The sequence below is a fragment of the Pogona vitticeps genome, chromosome 6, assembly GCF_051106095.1.
Source record: "Pogona vitticeps strain Pit_001003342236 chromosome 6, PviZW2.1, whole genome shotgun sequence".
Lineage (NCBI taxonomy): Eukaryota > Metazoa > Chordata > Lepidosauria > Squamata > Agamidae > Pogona > Pogona vitticeps.
This window is the reverse complement of record NC_135788.1, coordinates 40,559,031-40,576,245: the sequence shown is the minus strand read 5'-3', so window position 1 is coordinate 40,576,245 and position 17,215 is coordinate 40,559,031. Positions and strand designations below refer to the sequence as shown.

General features: G+C 46.9%; 1 protein-coding gene across 4 annotated transcripts in view; it reads right to left on the bottom strand.

Annotated features, from left to right (window-relative positions):
- Positions 1-10,710, bottom strand: part of KAT2B (lysine acetyltransferase 2B) — a 58,972-nt gene extending 48,262 nt beyond the window's left edge. For 2 of the 4 annotated variants that reach the window (XM_073003379.2, XM_073003378.2), the window contains exon 1: positions 10,151-10,660. In XM_073003379.2, coding sequence (XP_072859480.2) covers positions 10,151-10,543 — 393 coding nt within the window. In that variant the 5' untranslated portion in view covers positions 10,544-10,660. Of the gene's footprint in view, positions 1-10,150 lie in introns of all 4 variants that reach the window. The other 2 variants (XM_020808074.3, XM_078377265.1) reach the window with 2 other exon arrangements.
- Positions 10,711-17,215: the final 6,505 nt, after the last annotated feature.

The window sequence follows — 17,215 nt, the reverse complement described above, 5'->3', positions numbered from 1 at the left end:
CACAATCAGAGAAAAACTACAGCTCAGCAGCACACCACATGCCCTGAATGTGAAAAGTCTGAGGTTCAACCCCTGGCATCTTCAGGTAAGGCTGGGAAAATACTTTCCCAGCCTTACCTGAAGTACATGGGCTTTCTGAAAACAACTAACCATCTCCAGCAGATGTTTTGGATTAAAGTGTCAATCAGGCCCAGTCAGTATGATCAAAGGTTAGAGATTATGAAAACCAGAATCCAGAAAATCTGGAGGGCAGCAGGTTGGAGAAGGTTGGAGTAGACCATACTGGGATCAACAGACCAGTGACTTCATATGGCAACTTCTTGTATTTCCTTACTGGAAATAATTCCCTTGGGATTATTTAAATTAACCCTGGTTAGCCTGAGTTCACAGATAACCAAGAACCATGGTTTGTTTTCAATCTCCTCCTTATAGGCAATCCACAGGAAGAAACACCTATCGCTTAAACGTGATGAAGCCCGTTTCTATTCAAACCATGGTTTCCTATTACATTTCAAAATGGAGATTGTACTTCAAATAAAAACAAAACAAAATAGTGTACTTTCCTCCTAAAGCAATGGCTCCCAACCTTGTCCCCAGATGTTCTTGAATTAAATCTCCCGGAAGCCTTCACCAATAGCTAGCTGTGTGGGCCAGGATTTATGGGAATTGTAGTCCAAGAACATCTGGGGACCCAAGGTTGAGAAGCAGTGTCCTAGAGTATGCAAAGATGGAAATATGTTCATTCATATCACTCCTTACATTGGCTGTGTTGGCAATAGCTAACAGGAATGGCAACTAGAGATGAGGGTATTCATATTTGTATCCAAATACGAATATCCCTGCGCAGCTGGACTTAATGATGGTCCGGCCCCTGGGGTCAGACTGTCCACTCACATGTCTGGTGTATTTGTACGAATACAAATACCCCCATCTCTAGTGGCAACCCAACAACATATGGAAGGCTTCACATCTCCTACCCTTGATATGTTGCTGAGCACACAGGAGTGTCTGAATTTAGTGCTTTTGTTACCACAAAATATGGAAAGTAAGTCCTTAAACAATATACAGTATGTGGAAAGTTCTCAGAATGTATAAATGCTATATAAATATTAAAGATATAAAGAACTGATACTGAGAATTATTGTTGTCTTTTGTTCTTCAGCACATAGAAATGTGTTGTAGTGGGGCCTTCATTTGCTGCCTTTATTAGAAGCCTGGTGGGTATTAATGGTGTGATGCTATTCAAAGTGTCAATTATTTTACGACATGTCTTGCTGAGCAAGATTATAAATACTTATGTGTTCATTCATCCGTATGAGACTGGCGCCTACAGTGCACTCCATTAACATATTGGTATGACTCTGTTTCTTCTTTTTACATCTATGAAAAATGTCAACTCTCTATGTATCCTGTTTGCGTTATACTTACAAAGCTAAATGAGTGTAGTTAAAACAGAAACGAACCTACCTAGTAAAAGCATCCAACACATTTTGCTAGCAAATCTATTTCCTTGTCTGTCCACTGTGTATTATACTCTTGTACAAAAGACGTACGTATCACATACTAGTATCATTATCAATAAGTCATTTCTTTTGCACCACCACCCAGAGGAAGTAGATGAAGAAAGGAGATTCCCAAACCAGATAGGACAAAATGTCTGCCTGCCTGTCTGTCTGTCTGTCTGTCTCTCTCTCTGTGCGTGCGTGCGTGCGTGCATGTGTGTGTGTGTCTAGTCTGGCATAATATGAATAGACAGGGATGAGAAAAAACGACAGGCATGAGCAGCAGCCTAATATAAACAGCTAGAAATGAGCCATAGCACTACACTGCCCCACCCCCTCGTCCTGCATGATTCCAGAAAGGTTAGCAAGTTTTCCTTTCTACTTATAGTTAAGCATGTTTTGCCTTGTTGCCTGGCCTGACAAACTGTGGTGAATATTACTCAGGGAATATCATAATCCCACTAGACAATTCCAGCAACAATAACCTTTCCTATCTCTGACATTACTAAAAGGAAAGGTTCCCCTTGACCATTAAGTCCAGTCGTGTCCAACTTCAGGGGGTAGTGTTCATCTCCGTTTGTAAGTCAAAGTGCTGGGTTTTGTCTGTAGACACTTTCAGTGGTCACGTGGCTGGCATGACTACACGTGGAACACTGTTACCTTCCCACCAAGGTAGTACCTATTAATTTACTTGCATTTGCATGTTTTCGAACCTCTAGGTTGGTAGGAGCTGGGATAAGCAACGGGAGTTCACCCCATCGTATGGATTTGAGCTGCTGGCTTTTCGATCAACAGCCCAGTGGCTCAGCAGCTAACCTTCACTGCCACCCGTGTGTCATGTCTCTGACATTAGCTATGGTTAATTTCAAAGAAGCTCAACACTGAACACACTGAAGCTGGCTTACTGAAACTAACTTGGAATGAAGGTCTAGGTTCAGACGACAGAGCAAGCTGTTTCCATACAGATTGTGCTGCACCTTAATAATCTTAGAAGTGCAGAGCTTAAAGGGATCCTATGGATCATCAAGTTCAGCCCCTTTCAAGAAAGCCCAGTGGGAAATCAAACTAACAACTCCTGGCTCCACTGCCAGGTATCTAAACCACTGAGCTATCCAACAGTTAACCTTTAGGACTAACAGGTTAATTATTACATAAACATTTATGAAGACACCACCCTCTTCCTCATACTGTGTTTATGTGAAGGTAATTGTCACTGTGTTAAGACAGCAAGTATTTTTCTTTGCATCCATTCCGCATTTAAACTGGCCCTTATATCCCTTCTCAACTATATATGCTTTCTCTCTGTATCACTCCTTACATCTGAGGAAATCGGTTTCATGCCCAAGATAGCTCCTGCTATAATAAATCTGTTAGTCTTAAAGATGCCATACTGCTCTTTGTGATTTTACAGTCATCTGTTACTAATCAAAAGCCAATGTGAAAACTTCTGAAATCCTTCTGTCAGCTGTATGGAAAGTGAAGAGGAAAAAGGGGAACCGCAAGAGTCCAACACTCACGGTGATGCATCCTTACCATGTTAGACTATGATTTATCCCAGCTCATGCCTTCTGGATGCCCAGTGAGCATAGCTGGGTTAGGCTCATTGGGCATCACAGAACCTGCAGCCCCAGAACACTTGGGGGGCATCCACGTGGGAAAGGCTGGTAGGGGTGATGCACAAACGCAACCACATAGAAAACCTGGTGACAACTGAAGTGACAATACTGAGATCACCCAAAGCCATATGGAAGAGGTAAGGTTTGAGGAGTGAGTTGAAGAAAAGGGAGAGGTGATACCACAGACATGTTAAAGGAGGCATTTCCAAGTTCATTATGGGCAAAAATACAAACAGGCAAGTGCTTTAGTCATCTGCCCCCATTGCTGTAAAAGGAGAAACTAGTCTAGCAGCATGAAAACCAGCTGGACAGGATCACTTATTATCCCATTTCCTTCTGACATTTCTTTTCTGGAAAAGCTTCCCATTTTACATTACTATTTTTTATTATACTTATTTATATTCTAGTGTACTCAGTGTAATGCAGTGAACAGAATGACAGACTAAGACTCAGGAGGCCTGTGTTTGAATCCTGCTTAGTCATGGGAACCCCGTGGTAAAATTTCTCCTTAAATATCTCAAATTACTTTGAAAGCCCTACCAGAGTCACTGTAAGTTGGTTATAACTTAAAAGCACATAACCTATATTTATACTCCACTCTACTTCAAATGGGCTCAAGACAGTGTACATGGTTTTACTTCCCACTCCTCTCAACAACAACCCCACACATGGTTGACAGGCAGTGACTGACTCATGATGACTCAGTGAGAAGCCTGGATCTCCCAAGCTACAGTCTAGCCACTACACCATATCAGCTCTTACATTAACATTCGTCAGTAAACAAGCGCTTGGTGAAACACGTAGTTCCATGCTGGCATTGTTCATTTTTATATTTTAAAATAATTACCATCAGAGTTGTTACTTCAGCAGAAGGACCCATCCAGCCAAGCTCAGCTGACTGATTCAGCAGGGCCTTCATAAATTTCTTGTTGTTGAGCTCTGCCTGGTATAGCTAAGAAGAGGAAGTCAAGTATCTTGCTTGTCACAATATACATCTGTTAGGCTGTAATCTGTTTAATGAGTTATCTACAAGTGATGTCAGCCTACTTTTGTGATCATGAGCACATATGTGTGTATGCCCGCCCGTGACAGCGAACATATACATTTCCTTGCATGTGTGGATATTGGTTCCATATGAGTTCCATCTGCAGCTTCTGCCCTTTTGAGCTACTGAAAAGAAACCATAAAAGAATTACTGAAGAGTTGTGGTTTGTTTTTTGTTTCTGTTTTTAAAAGAAAACCATTTCAAAGTAAACATTCTGTCTCTGCGTTATCATACAACTTCTCCTTGGATAAAGCTCATCTTCAGGCCAACCTCTGTGTCAGCAGAGATAGAGAGATTACCTTATCCATCTACTACCATCCAACCACTCTTCAGCTATGAGAATTCCTCCAGTATTAGCCTGTACTGTATTTTCAGTCATTGCTATTGTTTTGTTCACCCTCACTGTTGAGTAACCAAGTACAGTAACAAAGTTGCCAGGATTAACTAATACATATCAAACTAATGACTTGTTACTGGGTTCTCTTGAAAGAGGGGGCCAGCCTGGAGTTCCGGCGGGAAGAACTGACGGAGATGAAGCAACGGGTGCAAATAATGGTTGTTTATTGTCCTTATCTCCAGGAATCCCCAAACCAAACGGATCTAACATTTCTACTTCTGACAACAACTTATAACTTTTAACTTTAACATTTTCAACATTTCTTGTTTCTTTTACATTTTCTTCACTCCATGGATAGAGCTGGTTACTTGGCTCTGTACCAGTGCGCTCAACACCGCACAAGCCGTTCCGCAACATGGGTGTACCACTCGGGTTCCCTCCAACCTGGGGAGATAGGGACTGGTACCATAAGGCAGTGGTCCCCAACCTTGGGCCTGCAGATGTTCTTGAACTACAACTCCCAGAAGCCTTCACCACCACCTCTGCTGGCCAGGCTTTCTGGGAGTTGAAGTCCAAGAACATCTGGAGGCCCAAAGTTGGGGACCACTGCCATAAGGGATCTCCTTCTTCCCCAAACCCAGAATAGGAGATGTTACTTCCCATCTCCATCTTTCTCTCTCTGCTCACCGGTCACCTTAGGGTGTTGATCGGGTGAGGTGGGCAACAGTCCTCCTCCCGTCATCAAGTTAGGAAAATCATTTAACAATTTCGCGATCCTATCTCTTTGTTCTCCAGTCTCATCTGTCTGCACACTTCTCTCTCTCAGCTCCTTTTGCCCCCTCTCTCTTCACCCTCCTCTTTTATATCATCCCATCTCCACCTCTCTAACTCCTCCCTCTCCTGTCTCTGTTTCTCTTCCCCAAGAAACACTTCCACTGCCTTCATGACTCCTGTTCCTTCATCGTCCAACTTTATCAGTTCCCCCACTGCACAATCGTTGTGTTCTTTCTTTGGTTCCTTCACAGAGGACGGCACACTTCCCCCATTCACATGATTATTGCCAGACAAACAGGACACAGAGAAGAATGAGGTACAGTATACATGAACCTGAAAGAGCAGCAGGCTTAGTCAAGGTGAGCTACATGACAAGCTGTGAGAGCAAGGAATCTGATAGGAAAGACACCTACCTATAAATGGGTAAGACAAATAACTAGAGTGACAGACAAAAACAAACTCAGTTCACATCCCAAAGGATTTTCAGAGGTACTCCTAAATTCTCACATCTGGGAACTTTGATCCAAAATGGAGCAAATGCAAAACAAATGAAGGATTGTTTGGAAGGCCTCACAAACACAGGTGGAAAAGAAACATCAGCCTTTTTTTCTTGCTTTTACCATAGCTGATAAAGAAGAAGGTTTAAAAGGATCTCCTGGCTTCCTAATTACCAAAAATATGAGCAAGAATGTTAGAAAGATTTCTCATATTTAACCACTCAAATACAGCAACAAGAAGGAAATATGCAAAGAACTGCATTTCACGCACTGGTAGAATTTTACAAAAACACACATCGTACTTTTTAAACTTGTGCCATTTTGTTAATTTAAAGGGTCTCTTGTGCGCTTTATATCTGCCGTGGTGTTACTAGTTTTGATAAGCACATGGGAATTCAGTTTCGTCACTTTTGTTTGCTTTCCCCTACATGTCCCAGTAATCTGGCAGATCCTCCTAAGTGTAACTCCTGTGTTGTTAGAATCACTGAAGAGTAGATTTTAAAAACTTCCAGACCCTTATGTTGGTGTGATCATTTCAAGCAGGTAACATTTCTAATGAAAGACCTAACATCTGGGCATAGATAAATTTCAGAATACTGAAAGTTCCATAGCACTTACGTAAATTCATAATTATAAATTACTATGCAGCAGTAAACTGGGATTTGCCATCAAGTATGCAACAGAAAGCTGCCGACAGTCCTGACTATTGTAAAGAATAGAATGTATGCTCCAAACAATCTTGTCTTATTTATGTGTTTCATTATCAGATGTACAGCTGAGCAAATATCAAGCACAAACAAAAAACAGTGGCTGAAATTCTGTTGCTTAGTGTAGTAAGTCATATTAAAGTAGGCCCACTCCATCTGTGGGGATTTGCTAACTCACCATAGCTGTAAATTCCATTGATTTAAATGCCCTTATTTTAGTTATGACTTACAAAGCTAAATTAAGTCACAACTAGAGTAGGCCCATTTGCATCAATGTAATGTACAGAGGAGATGACTCACCAATCCCCACTGATTCAATGGGCCAACTTACTACGCTAAGCAACAGGTTTCTAGCTGGTGTGTAAAATAACTCAATATGTTTGTTCATAAAGCATTCATTGCACTAAGAGTTTTTTTTTAATCATATTAGTGTTAATATTATTGTTTTAGGTATACTTAAATACTTATTTTGCAGCCTGAGCAGCCAGAGGAGGACCAGGAGGACCAGCTAAAACACACACCAGACAACAACATTTGGAATAAACAGAGCACAACTCCAGCTGCTGGGGGTACAGTTTCAGTTCATCATTCGAGACTGATCCTGATATCAGCCAACCCCAGTTGCTGATTGATGGGCCACTCCCTCCCCAGAACTCCAGGATGACAGGGGACCACATGGATGTAAGTCACCAGTTGGCCCCTCCCCTCATCTGGGAATGAAGTGGGCGTCACAACCCTCCCATGATCTCTTAAGGACATCTCCACCCATGGAGATAGATGCCTGGACATGCCAGCCCTCCCCACTTCTCTGCTAGATCTGGCTCCATGTCTAAATCTCCCCACAAAATTGTGACCGGAAAATTAAACACAAATCCATTAGCCACCAGAGAAACCCTAAGGAAATTGATATCTGAACATTTTAACAAAAGGAACGGTGGGCAGGTGTATATTCACACCAAGTGGCTACTTCTTTGCAGCCACCATGTGCTTTTATTCTTCCCAAGTGGATGAGACGAAAAACTTCTTTCCACGGGTCCACATGGCAAGCTGTTCCCACTAGCTGTTCTCCAACTGGTGCAGCCTATGGTGCTGGGACCTACACCTGCTATGGAGGCTCCAAGTAAGACTTTACTTGCCACAGGTATCGGGATAAGCCCCAAGCCCACACTTGCTGATTTACTCTCACATAAAGGAACATGCATAAGTTGTAGTAGCAAATTGCTGCTCATTTACAAGGTATTGGTTGCATTCCAGGGTGTATATCTAGGAATATAACAGCACTTCATTCACGACTGGTAATCTGCTGCCAAGATTTGTGCAAGTTCCCTTACATAAGAGTAAAACAACAAGTATGGGCTTGGGACTTACACACTTTTCTTTACACAAACATAAATCACCAGTAAGATTCTGACCTTTGTGATAGAACTACGACCATCACCAACATCAGCAAATGTACTGATGCAGTTAGGCCACCCAAGATGCACAAGCAACATATCACTCATCCAGATGGTTTTAGCAGATCCCCATCAAACACATATGCTACCACCAGAACTTCATCCCCCAAAGAGGCCGGCCCTGATGCAAATCCACATCCAATCACAGTGACGGGGAAGGACTAGGGAGACCAATCTTCCTCCTCACTCGGAAAGCTCACTGGCTGACTTTGCACTAAATACCAGCTCTCGGTTCCAGCCTACCTCGCAAGCTTGGGGCAAGGATAAAATAGGGAGGGGGAAAGCTACACAATACTACCCTGAGATTCCTAGAGGAAAGTAGGAGATGAAAGTGTAATGAATCATGCTTGGTTTCATTTACTTAACCAAATTTTCTTTTTCTGTATTGTGGGGGGGGGAGTAGAAGGGGGGAGAGAAAGCTATTGGAGATGTATGCTTCCTGGTTGCTGAGCATTCTGACCTCACTTGATTGATAATCCCCTTCCCCAGCTTTCTGTCCAAGGTTGCAGGAGGAACAAGCCCCAGTCCCCACCTCCCTCAGCTGTCATCCTGTCAAAACAAAGGCTCTGTTGCCAAGACCAGGGGGAGGGAAGAGAAGAAGGACGAGAGAAAGCAGGAGGAGCCGCAGCTCCAAGTCCCCAATCCAAGCTTCTCCTCTTCTGCCCTCCTCCCACTAGTATGCTGGCATTGCAGACAGCTGGATACAGAGAGCTGGAATGGCATTTTTGAAGGGGGGGGAGAACCCCACAACAAAACAGGGGGAGGGGACATGTATCTCTCAGTGCACACAGGAGGCTCTTAAAAACCGTTTGTCTCAGTGCCGAACCCTGTGCTTATATGACAAGCCACTGGGACACCATTTTAGACAGCACGTAACACAGTGAAAAACATAGGCTGGCATCTCCTGCTGAGACCACATTTTCTGCTCTTTGGAAAATGTGGCTTATTCCCTGCCCTTTCTATGTATCACTTTCTCCAAAAGAGGCACAGATATCCTGCTTTGTCAGTCCTCAGGATCCCTTAGGATTCCTTACAAATTGATCCCTTTAGCTCCTCATGCAGAGAACTGTAGAACTATCCCAACCCTGGGCAACCTGTAATAATAAAAAGCACCCCTTCCAAAATGAAATATGCTAAATATGTTCTAAACAGTAGACTGGGTGCTAAAAGGATACCAAAAAAAAAGGGTAGCAAGGTAGAAGCTGTAGGGAAGGGACCCTGCGGATAATTTATAGAGGGCTAAGGAGACCAGATCATTTGGAGTGGTAGTGTCAGAAAGGTTATTGTGTAAGGCGATTGAGTCGAAATGGGTCACACAGAAATAGGTCACAGAAGATGACAGAAAATTGTCACAAGCGGGAGGTTCAGTCTACGGCTTGCAAAAGAGTCGGGCATCAGAAAGGAAGGCAAGGATAACGTAGGCTACTGTGTTTCAGAGCCCAGTGAGAAATAGATGCTCAGCACTAGGAGTCTGAGAGATGCAGTTTTGCAAGTGAAGAAACAGGGGAGGTCGGCTGTGACACATTCCAGGCTATGAATGATACTCCAGTCAAAACCTGAGCACCACTTAGCACGTGCAGAGTGTTTTTCCTTGCTCTTTAAACAACTAGACTTATGCACATCTGTTACTTAAGGATCAAAACCTCCAAGGCAATTTTCATTGCCAGTGTGACTCCTGACCTTTCTGTTTTCTAAACAAATCTACTATTTCGTCCCCCTGCATTAGGAGCCAGGACACACAATTACCCAATTTTGCTTCCCAAACAAAAACCAAGCTAGAACCGCCATCATTGCGTGGCTCTTGATAGTTCGGAAATGGCTGTGTAACAACCCACGTTTTGACCATCCTAAGGAACCGCGAGCCTATTGCGAGATAACTACTCCGAATTAAACCACTGGGAAGAGGCACGGCACCAATGCGCAGACGGAGACATTACGCCAAGCTCTACTTCCGTAGCAAGAAACCTGTTGCCAGGCTGACACCAAGTGGGAAGCCGGTGCGGGGAGAACTCGGCCGGGGCGCGCTCGCGTGCGTACGGGTGCGCGAGCGCCGCCACTCCGCTTTAAGGGCCCTCTTATTTACTCCGGTTTCCAAAAGAGCCACTCCCGAGCGTCCCCATCAACAACTCAGGGCGCCCCCTAGAGGCAGCAGCGGGGAAGAAGGAAACGCGGCCGCCCCTTCGCTCTTCTCGCCCCCCATCCCGGGTCGGGCGGGTACCTTGCAGGCGGAATAGACGCCCAGCTTCTCGAGCTTCTTGGCGCGGGGTGCGGAGCGGAGCTGCGCCTTCTTGCCCGCGATGCGAGCAGAGCCCGGGGAAGCGCCGCCGCCGCCGCCGCCTCCCCCCGCTGCTCCTCCTTCTCCTCCTCCTCCTCCTCCTCCTGCAGGGCTCTCGGCACTGGCAGCAGCGGCTGCCGCGATAACAGCTCGGGCGGGTCCGCCGGCGGGCAGCCCTCCTGCAGCCGGGGAGCCCTGCTGCAGCGCTCCGGTGCCGCCCGCCCCGCCGCCGTTGCCCCCGACGCTCCCTCCTGCGGCGGCTGTCGCTGCAGAGGCGGCGGCGGCGACGGTTGCCGCCGCGGCGGCTCCAGGCGCGGCCGCACCCGCCTCCGACATGCCGCAGCCCGGCCGGCCGGAGGAGGCTGGGGCGGGTGAAGCGCGGCCGCCGCCAGGCTCGCTCGGAGCGCTCTCGACCCTCCCCTTGGCTGCTGCCGCTGCCGCCGCCGGCTGCTCCCTCCGGAGGGAGGGGACAGGCCGCACCGCGGGCGGGTCCTGCCGGGGAGCGAAGGGGGAGGAGGCGGAGGGGCCCGCTAGGAAGGGCGCCGCGAGAGGGAGGCGGTCATGGTGTTCTCAGGCGGCCGCTTGGGCTGTCAGCGCCGAGCGACGGCCGAAGGGAAAGCCCCGGCGGGCGGGCAGGCAGGCGGGCGAGCGACACGGCTGCCCCCCCCTTTCCCTCCTCGGTAGCCAGGCGGCGGCGGCGGTACAGGGGCGTCCCCAACCGTCCTCGGCTAGCAGCGCAGCCATTGCCGCTGCCCGGAAACGTTCGGGCAGCTTTGCTGCCTTTTGGGCCCCATCCCGGGTGAAGTGCGCCGCCTCCGCCGTGTTGTGGACGGACTGGCGAGAGAATGGCCTTTCTAGAAGACATTGGCGGCGGCGGAGGAGACGTAATTATTATAATAATAATAATTTCATTCATTCATTCATTTCAAATATTTATGTGCCGCCTTTCTCCTCAAGGACATTAGGCGGCTTACAGTATTAAAAAATAAAAGGTAAAAACAGCATCACACATTACGATATTAAAAAGGATTAAATATATTAAAATGCATGATGAGAACAACATTAAAAACAAGTAAAAACACAGAACATTTTGTTGCACCTGCAATAATAATTCAAATGTTATCTCACCTGCAGATTCGTAAATTTTGCCCCAGCACTCCAGTAGTCCTGATTAACAACAATATTTTTTAAGCTCTTCCGTTTTCATGGCATCTTTTTCTACACCCCCTTGACTGTTTTAATGCTCTAAACAAACCACACAGGGACTGCCCCCAGATCACTTTATACCTAAACCTGTGGAGAAAGTTCTCCCCTTAATGGAGCTTCCAATGGGAAATAAATTAGTTCTGGCTCAAACCTCATTCCCCACTGCTGATTTATTTAACTGGAAACAAGATCTTCCACCATAGCAGGAGACCCTTCAGAAGTACCTGGACTTGATCCAACAGATCATTGCTACTCCCCACTCTTCTGAGCAGCCTCCTAAGCGAAGATGAGAAATGCCAGGCTCTTGCTAAGACCTACGCCTGGTATACTAATAGGGTTCAACAAATAGCCGATGGCAATGGCACAGTTGATTGGCCTGAAGCAGCAGCCCTCATAACCGGAGTTATTGATCCCAATCCTAATACAGTGGTGCCTCGCTTAACAGCGATAATCCGTTCCAGGAAAATCCCCGTTAAGCGAAAACATCGTAAACAGAAAATAAAAAGCCCATTGAAACGCATTGAAAACCTTTCAGTGCGTTCCAATAGGCTTAAAACTCATCGTCCAGTGAAGATCCTCCATACGGCAGCCATTGCTGCCTGTATAGCGAGGAATCCGTCCCTAAACACAGCAATTGCGATTGCAAAAAGATTGTCGTAAAGCAGATTTGTTGTAATGCGGGGCAATGAATTCCTGACGAGGGTCAAGGATGGTTGTCACCTTGATCCGGATTTTGAATCAACAGCCAGCTGTACTACAGGTGCAACTTCAAAAGCACCCAGCCATATGTGACTGCAGCCGCTGAACTGCCTGAGTCCTGCAGCTGGTCTGGTCAGATAGCTATGCATCAGCTGTAGCACAGCTACACAAAAGTACTTTGCAGATGTTTCTCTGCTGTCTACTCATTGTGTAAGATGCAAGGGTGCTTCTGAGGAGAGATACCTGCTCAATAAAATGCTATGTACAGCAACTCTGAGTCAAGTTTCTTTATTAGACAAGGTAGCTCAGGGCCATGCTCCTAGGGAAGGATATTGCAGGAAAAAGGGAGGGACACAAGCCCTTATTTAGTTAGTTAGTTAGTTAGTTAGTTAGTTAGTTAGTTAGTTAGTTAGTTAGTTAGTTAGTTAGTTAGTTAGTTAGTTAGTTAGTTAGTTAGTTAGTTAACATATGCCACCCACTCTACCCAAAGCTCTCTGGGTGGCTTACAAAATTCAATAAACAATAAAATGATTAAAATACAATTAAAATTGCCATCAGGACCCACAGTTGATGTTATTTCAATTAAAAGCCTTCTGGAACAGGAACGTTTTGACCTGGTGCTGAAATGTCATCAATGTCGGTGCCAGACTAATTTCAGTTGGGAGGGCATTCCATAGTCTGGGGGCAGCTGCCAAAAAGGCCCTTTGTCTACAAGCCATCCCTCTTACCTCCTTGAAGGATGGCTCTTTCAAAAGGGCCCCCTGGCTAGATCTTAACTGTCGGGTAGGCTCATATGGAAGGAGGCGGTCCTTCAGGTATCCAGGGCCCAAACCGTTTTTCATTGATAATGATGAGAAGGGTGGGAAGGAATTATGAGCTGTGTGAATGGGATGACTCATGAAGCTGAGGGGGCTGGGAAGACACTGGCATGGATACAGGCTGGTGCTCTAATCTTCAGTCAAGAGGTAGGGGGTGGGCAAGATATCACCGGGATGGATGCAAGCTGGCCCCACCAATCATGAGCCAAAAGGTGAGGGTGGGAGGAATTCAAATTGCCCCCCCATCATGAACCAGGAGGTAAGGGGCAGGTGGCTTGACAGTGGTAGGGATTCAAGCTAGCCCTCCAATCAAGCCACAAATTTATATTGTGGAAGGGATCCAAGCTGCTCAGTTATGAGTAAAAACAGAAGGGAGAGTCCAAGTGCAAACTCAACATTATCCAACCAGGAAGGAGAGCAGGAAAATGGACAGTGAAAGGGCCAGACCTTGAACTGTGTAGAGTTGTGTAGCATTGTGTAGAGTTGTGTCAGATGGACAACAGACTATAGGATCCCTGGAAAGCACAGCCTAAGAATTTTTGCCTGAAGTATAGCTTTACACAGCTCTAGTCACTAACCTTGCCACTAATCATGAGCTAGGGCAGGGGGAAGAGGGAGTAATGTGAGGCCATCCTATAGATCAATAAACACAAGTTTTCTTCAGCTGTCTCCTGTGGTTCTCTCAGACAATGAGGTGGGTGGACGTTTAAATGAGAGAAAAGCAGATGTCATGGGGGCACTCTGACTGCACCAGATGCACTAGGAGGAACTTAGCCTTCTACAGCACAAACTGGTGTTGCAATGGGTTTCATGGCAGCTGCAGAAAGGACTTGCATTTGGGGGCAATAGCACACTGTATCTTTAACAGGCATCTGTCTCTTAATTGTGAGAGTCTGGTTCAGCTTGAGGCCAGCCTGGCTAGTTAGGATTTTGCCCTAAGTCAGGAGGAGAAAAAGAAAGAAAGATTTATTTTAGAGCTAACCTTTTTTTAAATTTGGACCAGGGTTCTGTGACATAAATAGTGCTTTGAATGGTAGTTGAATTTGAATTTTATTGAATTTCTCTAATTTGGATATAATTATAATTGATGCCTATTGTAATTGTTTCATTGTTATTAATGTTTTTTCCCAGTTATTATTTGTGGGGGTTAATTATTTAGTTTTTGTGATTAATATTTTTATTATTTTATTTTATTTTGTTATTATTATTTTTGTCTTTATTGTTTATTATTTTTGATTACTTATCTTTATTATTAAGTTTGATACTGTTGTTTACATGTTTTATTGATGTATTGAGTTTATTGTTGTATTGTATAATTCTTTTTTTTCTCTTTAATTATATTAAGTTATTAGTTCTTTTTTATTCTTCTTTCTATTTTTCCTTCTCGTCATGGATTGGAGGGCCCGCCTTCCCAGCGGGGGGCCACAAAACATCTCTGTCATCACGGGTAGAGGGCGATATGGCGTTGGCTCCTTCCCTACTCGTGTTAGAAGAACAAGGGACAGATGTTTAAAGGCTGTTCCTTGTTCTGAGATGGAGACCAACCTCCAGTGCCGAGGTAGTCAGACCAGCCAACCCTCTACTCTACGCCTGGTGTTGTTGAACGCCAGGTCTGTATCTAACAAAACCCAGCTAATTTATGATCTTATTCTGGAGGAAGATGCAGACCTGGCCTGCATAACCGAAACATGGATTGGCGGAGAGGGGGGTCCCCCTCTAGCTCTCATCTGCCCGCCTGGTTATGCTGTCCAACACCAGGGCAGACTAGAGGGTCGGGGGGGGAGTTGCCATCGTTTATAAATCCAACCTGGAAGTAATTAGGCGCTCCTCGGTGGTAAAACCAGGTCTTGAGGCTCTCCACGTGTGGATCGGGGCCAGGGACGGTATTGGGATCTTGCTGGGTTACCGTGCTCCCCGCGACCCAGCCACTTCCCTACCGGAGCTGGTGGACTTTGTCTCCGCGGCACTGCTGGGCTCCCCGAGATTATTGGTCTTGGGGGACTTCAACGTGCATGCGGGGGCAGAGCCCGCTGGACCAGCTCTTGAGTTCTTGGAGACCATGGCCTTCTTGAACATGTCCCAACATGTCAACGGCCCTACGCACGTGGGCGGCCATACATTAGATTTGGTTTTTTCCACCAATGGGAGTGAGAGTGGACCGATGGTGACTGACCTTGAGTCGGTCCCCTTGTCATGGTCGGATCACCACCTAATAAAATGCTTCCTCAAGATGGCCCTCCCCCCTCGCAGGGAGCAGGGATCTATTGTCATGGTCCGCCCTCGAAGGCTACTGGATCCGATTGGATTCCAGGATGCCATGAGAGGGGTTACGGCTGACCTGGCTGGCGCTCCTGTCGAGGCCCTGGTTGACGGCTGGCTCACTGCCGCGACTAGTGCCGTTGACACGATCGCACCTAAACGCCCTCTCCGCCGCAGAGATCGCCCGGCGCCCTGGTTTAACCAGGATCTTCGGGTGTCGAAGCGGGTCAGGAGACGGCTGGAGCGCAAATGGAGAAAGGACCCGACGGTTTTCAATCGTATAGCTGTTAAGGTCGCAACTAACCTTTACCAGTCTAAGGTAAAGGCTGCCAGTAGAACTTACCTCGCTAACCGGATAAGTGAGGCATCCAACCAGCAGGCGGAACTATTCCATATAGTATGTGACCTATCCAGAGTTGGCCCGGGAGATAGGCCTCCCCCTAGTCTTACCCCGGACCAATTTGCAGCATTTTTTAAATCCAAAGTGGAGGCCATCCGCCGGGATCTCGCTCCTTTTTTGAATACAGTGAGTCGAGTTGAGATGTCCAGCGCTCCGTCTTGCCCGGTGTCTTTTGACTCTTTTCAGCCCGTATCGCCCGACACTGTGGCCAGGACGCTTGATCGCTGTCGTGCCACCACCTCCTCTTTGGACCCCTGCCCGGCCTGGCTAATCAAGGCAGCCAGGCCCTCAACAACGGAATGGGCTACTGTAATAATTAATGGGTCTTTCCTTGAGGGTAGATTTCCCTATGCCCTCAAGGAAACACTCATTAGGCCCATAAGAAAGAAACCCAGTTTGGCGGCGGACGAAATTGGCAACTATAGGCCCGTCGCCAATGTTTCTTTCTTAAGCAAGGTAGTCGAGAGGGTGGTGGCCGATCAGCTCCAGGCGTTCCTGGATGAAACAGATGCCCTGGATCCATTCCAGTCGGGCTTCAGGCCGCACCATGGGACAGAAACGGCATTGGTCGCCCTGTGTGATGACTTATTGAGGGAGGCCGACAGGGGCAAAGTGTCTCTGTTGGTCCTCCTCGATATCTCAGCGGCCTTTGATACCATTGACCATGGTATCCTCCTGGGGAGGCTCGCCGAGTTGGGGATAGGTGGCCAGGCTTTTGCTTGGCTCCGTTCCTTCTTGGAGGACCGTCCCCAGAGAGTACAGCTTGGGGAGAATGTTTCGGCCCCGTGGTGCCTTAATTGTGGGGTCCCACAGGGGTCGATCATCTCCCCAATGCTGTTTAATATCTACATGAGGCTGCTGGGAGGGGTCATCAGGAGGTGTGGAGCGCAGTGCCATCAATATGCGGATGACACACAGCTCTACATCTCCTTTTTTCCAACTGCAGGAGATGCCGTTCTGTCCCTTCGGCGTTGCCTGGAGGCTGTACAGGAATGGATGCAGGAGAACGGGCTGAGGCTGAACCCGGACAAGACGGAGGTACTGAGGGTGGGCGCCCCCACACCTGGGGACATGGGAAACTCCCTCATTTTTTGGGGGGTGACCCTGCCCGCCAGGGATGGGGTCCCTAGCTTGGGTGTCCATCTTGACCCGGCACTCACCATGGGGACCCAGGTGGCGTCCGTGGTCCGTTCCGCTTTTTTCCATCTCAGGCGGATAGCCCAGCTGCGGCCCTACCTTGATGTGGGGTCTCTCACCACTCTGGTGCATGCGCTTGTAGTCTCGAGATTAGACCACTGTAATGCGCTCTACGTGGGGCTACCTTTGAGATTGCTGCGGAAACTACAGGTGGTGCAGAATGCGGCGGCCAGACTACTCAGTGGGCTGAGAAGATACCAACATATCTCCCCCACTCTGGCCGCATTGCATTGGCTGCCCATCCGATTCCGCATTGATTTCAAAGTGTTAACGCTTACTTACAAAGCCCTAAACGGTTTAGGACCTCGATACTTGGCGGAACGCCTTCTCCCACCTAGATCTACCCGTGTCACTCGCGCGAGCCAGGAGATAAGGCTGAGGAGCCTAACGCCGAGAGAGGCCCGAAAGGAAAAGACCAGAAACCGGGCC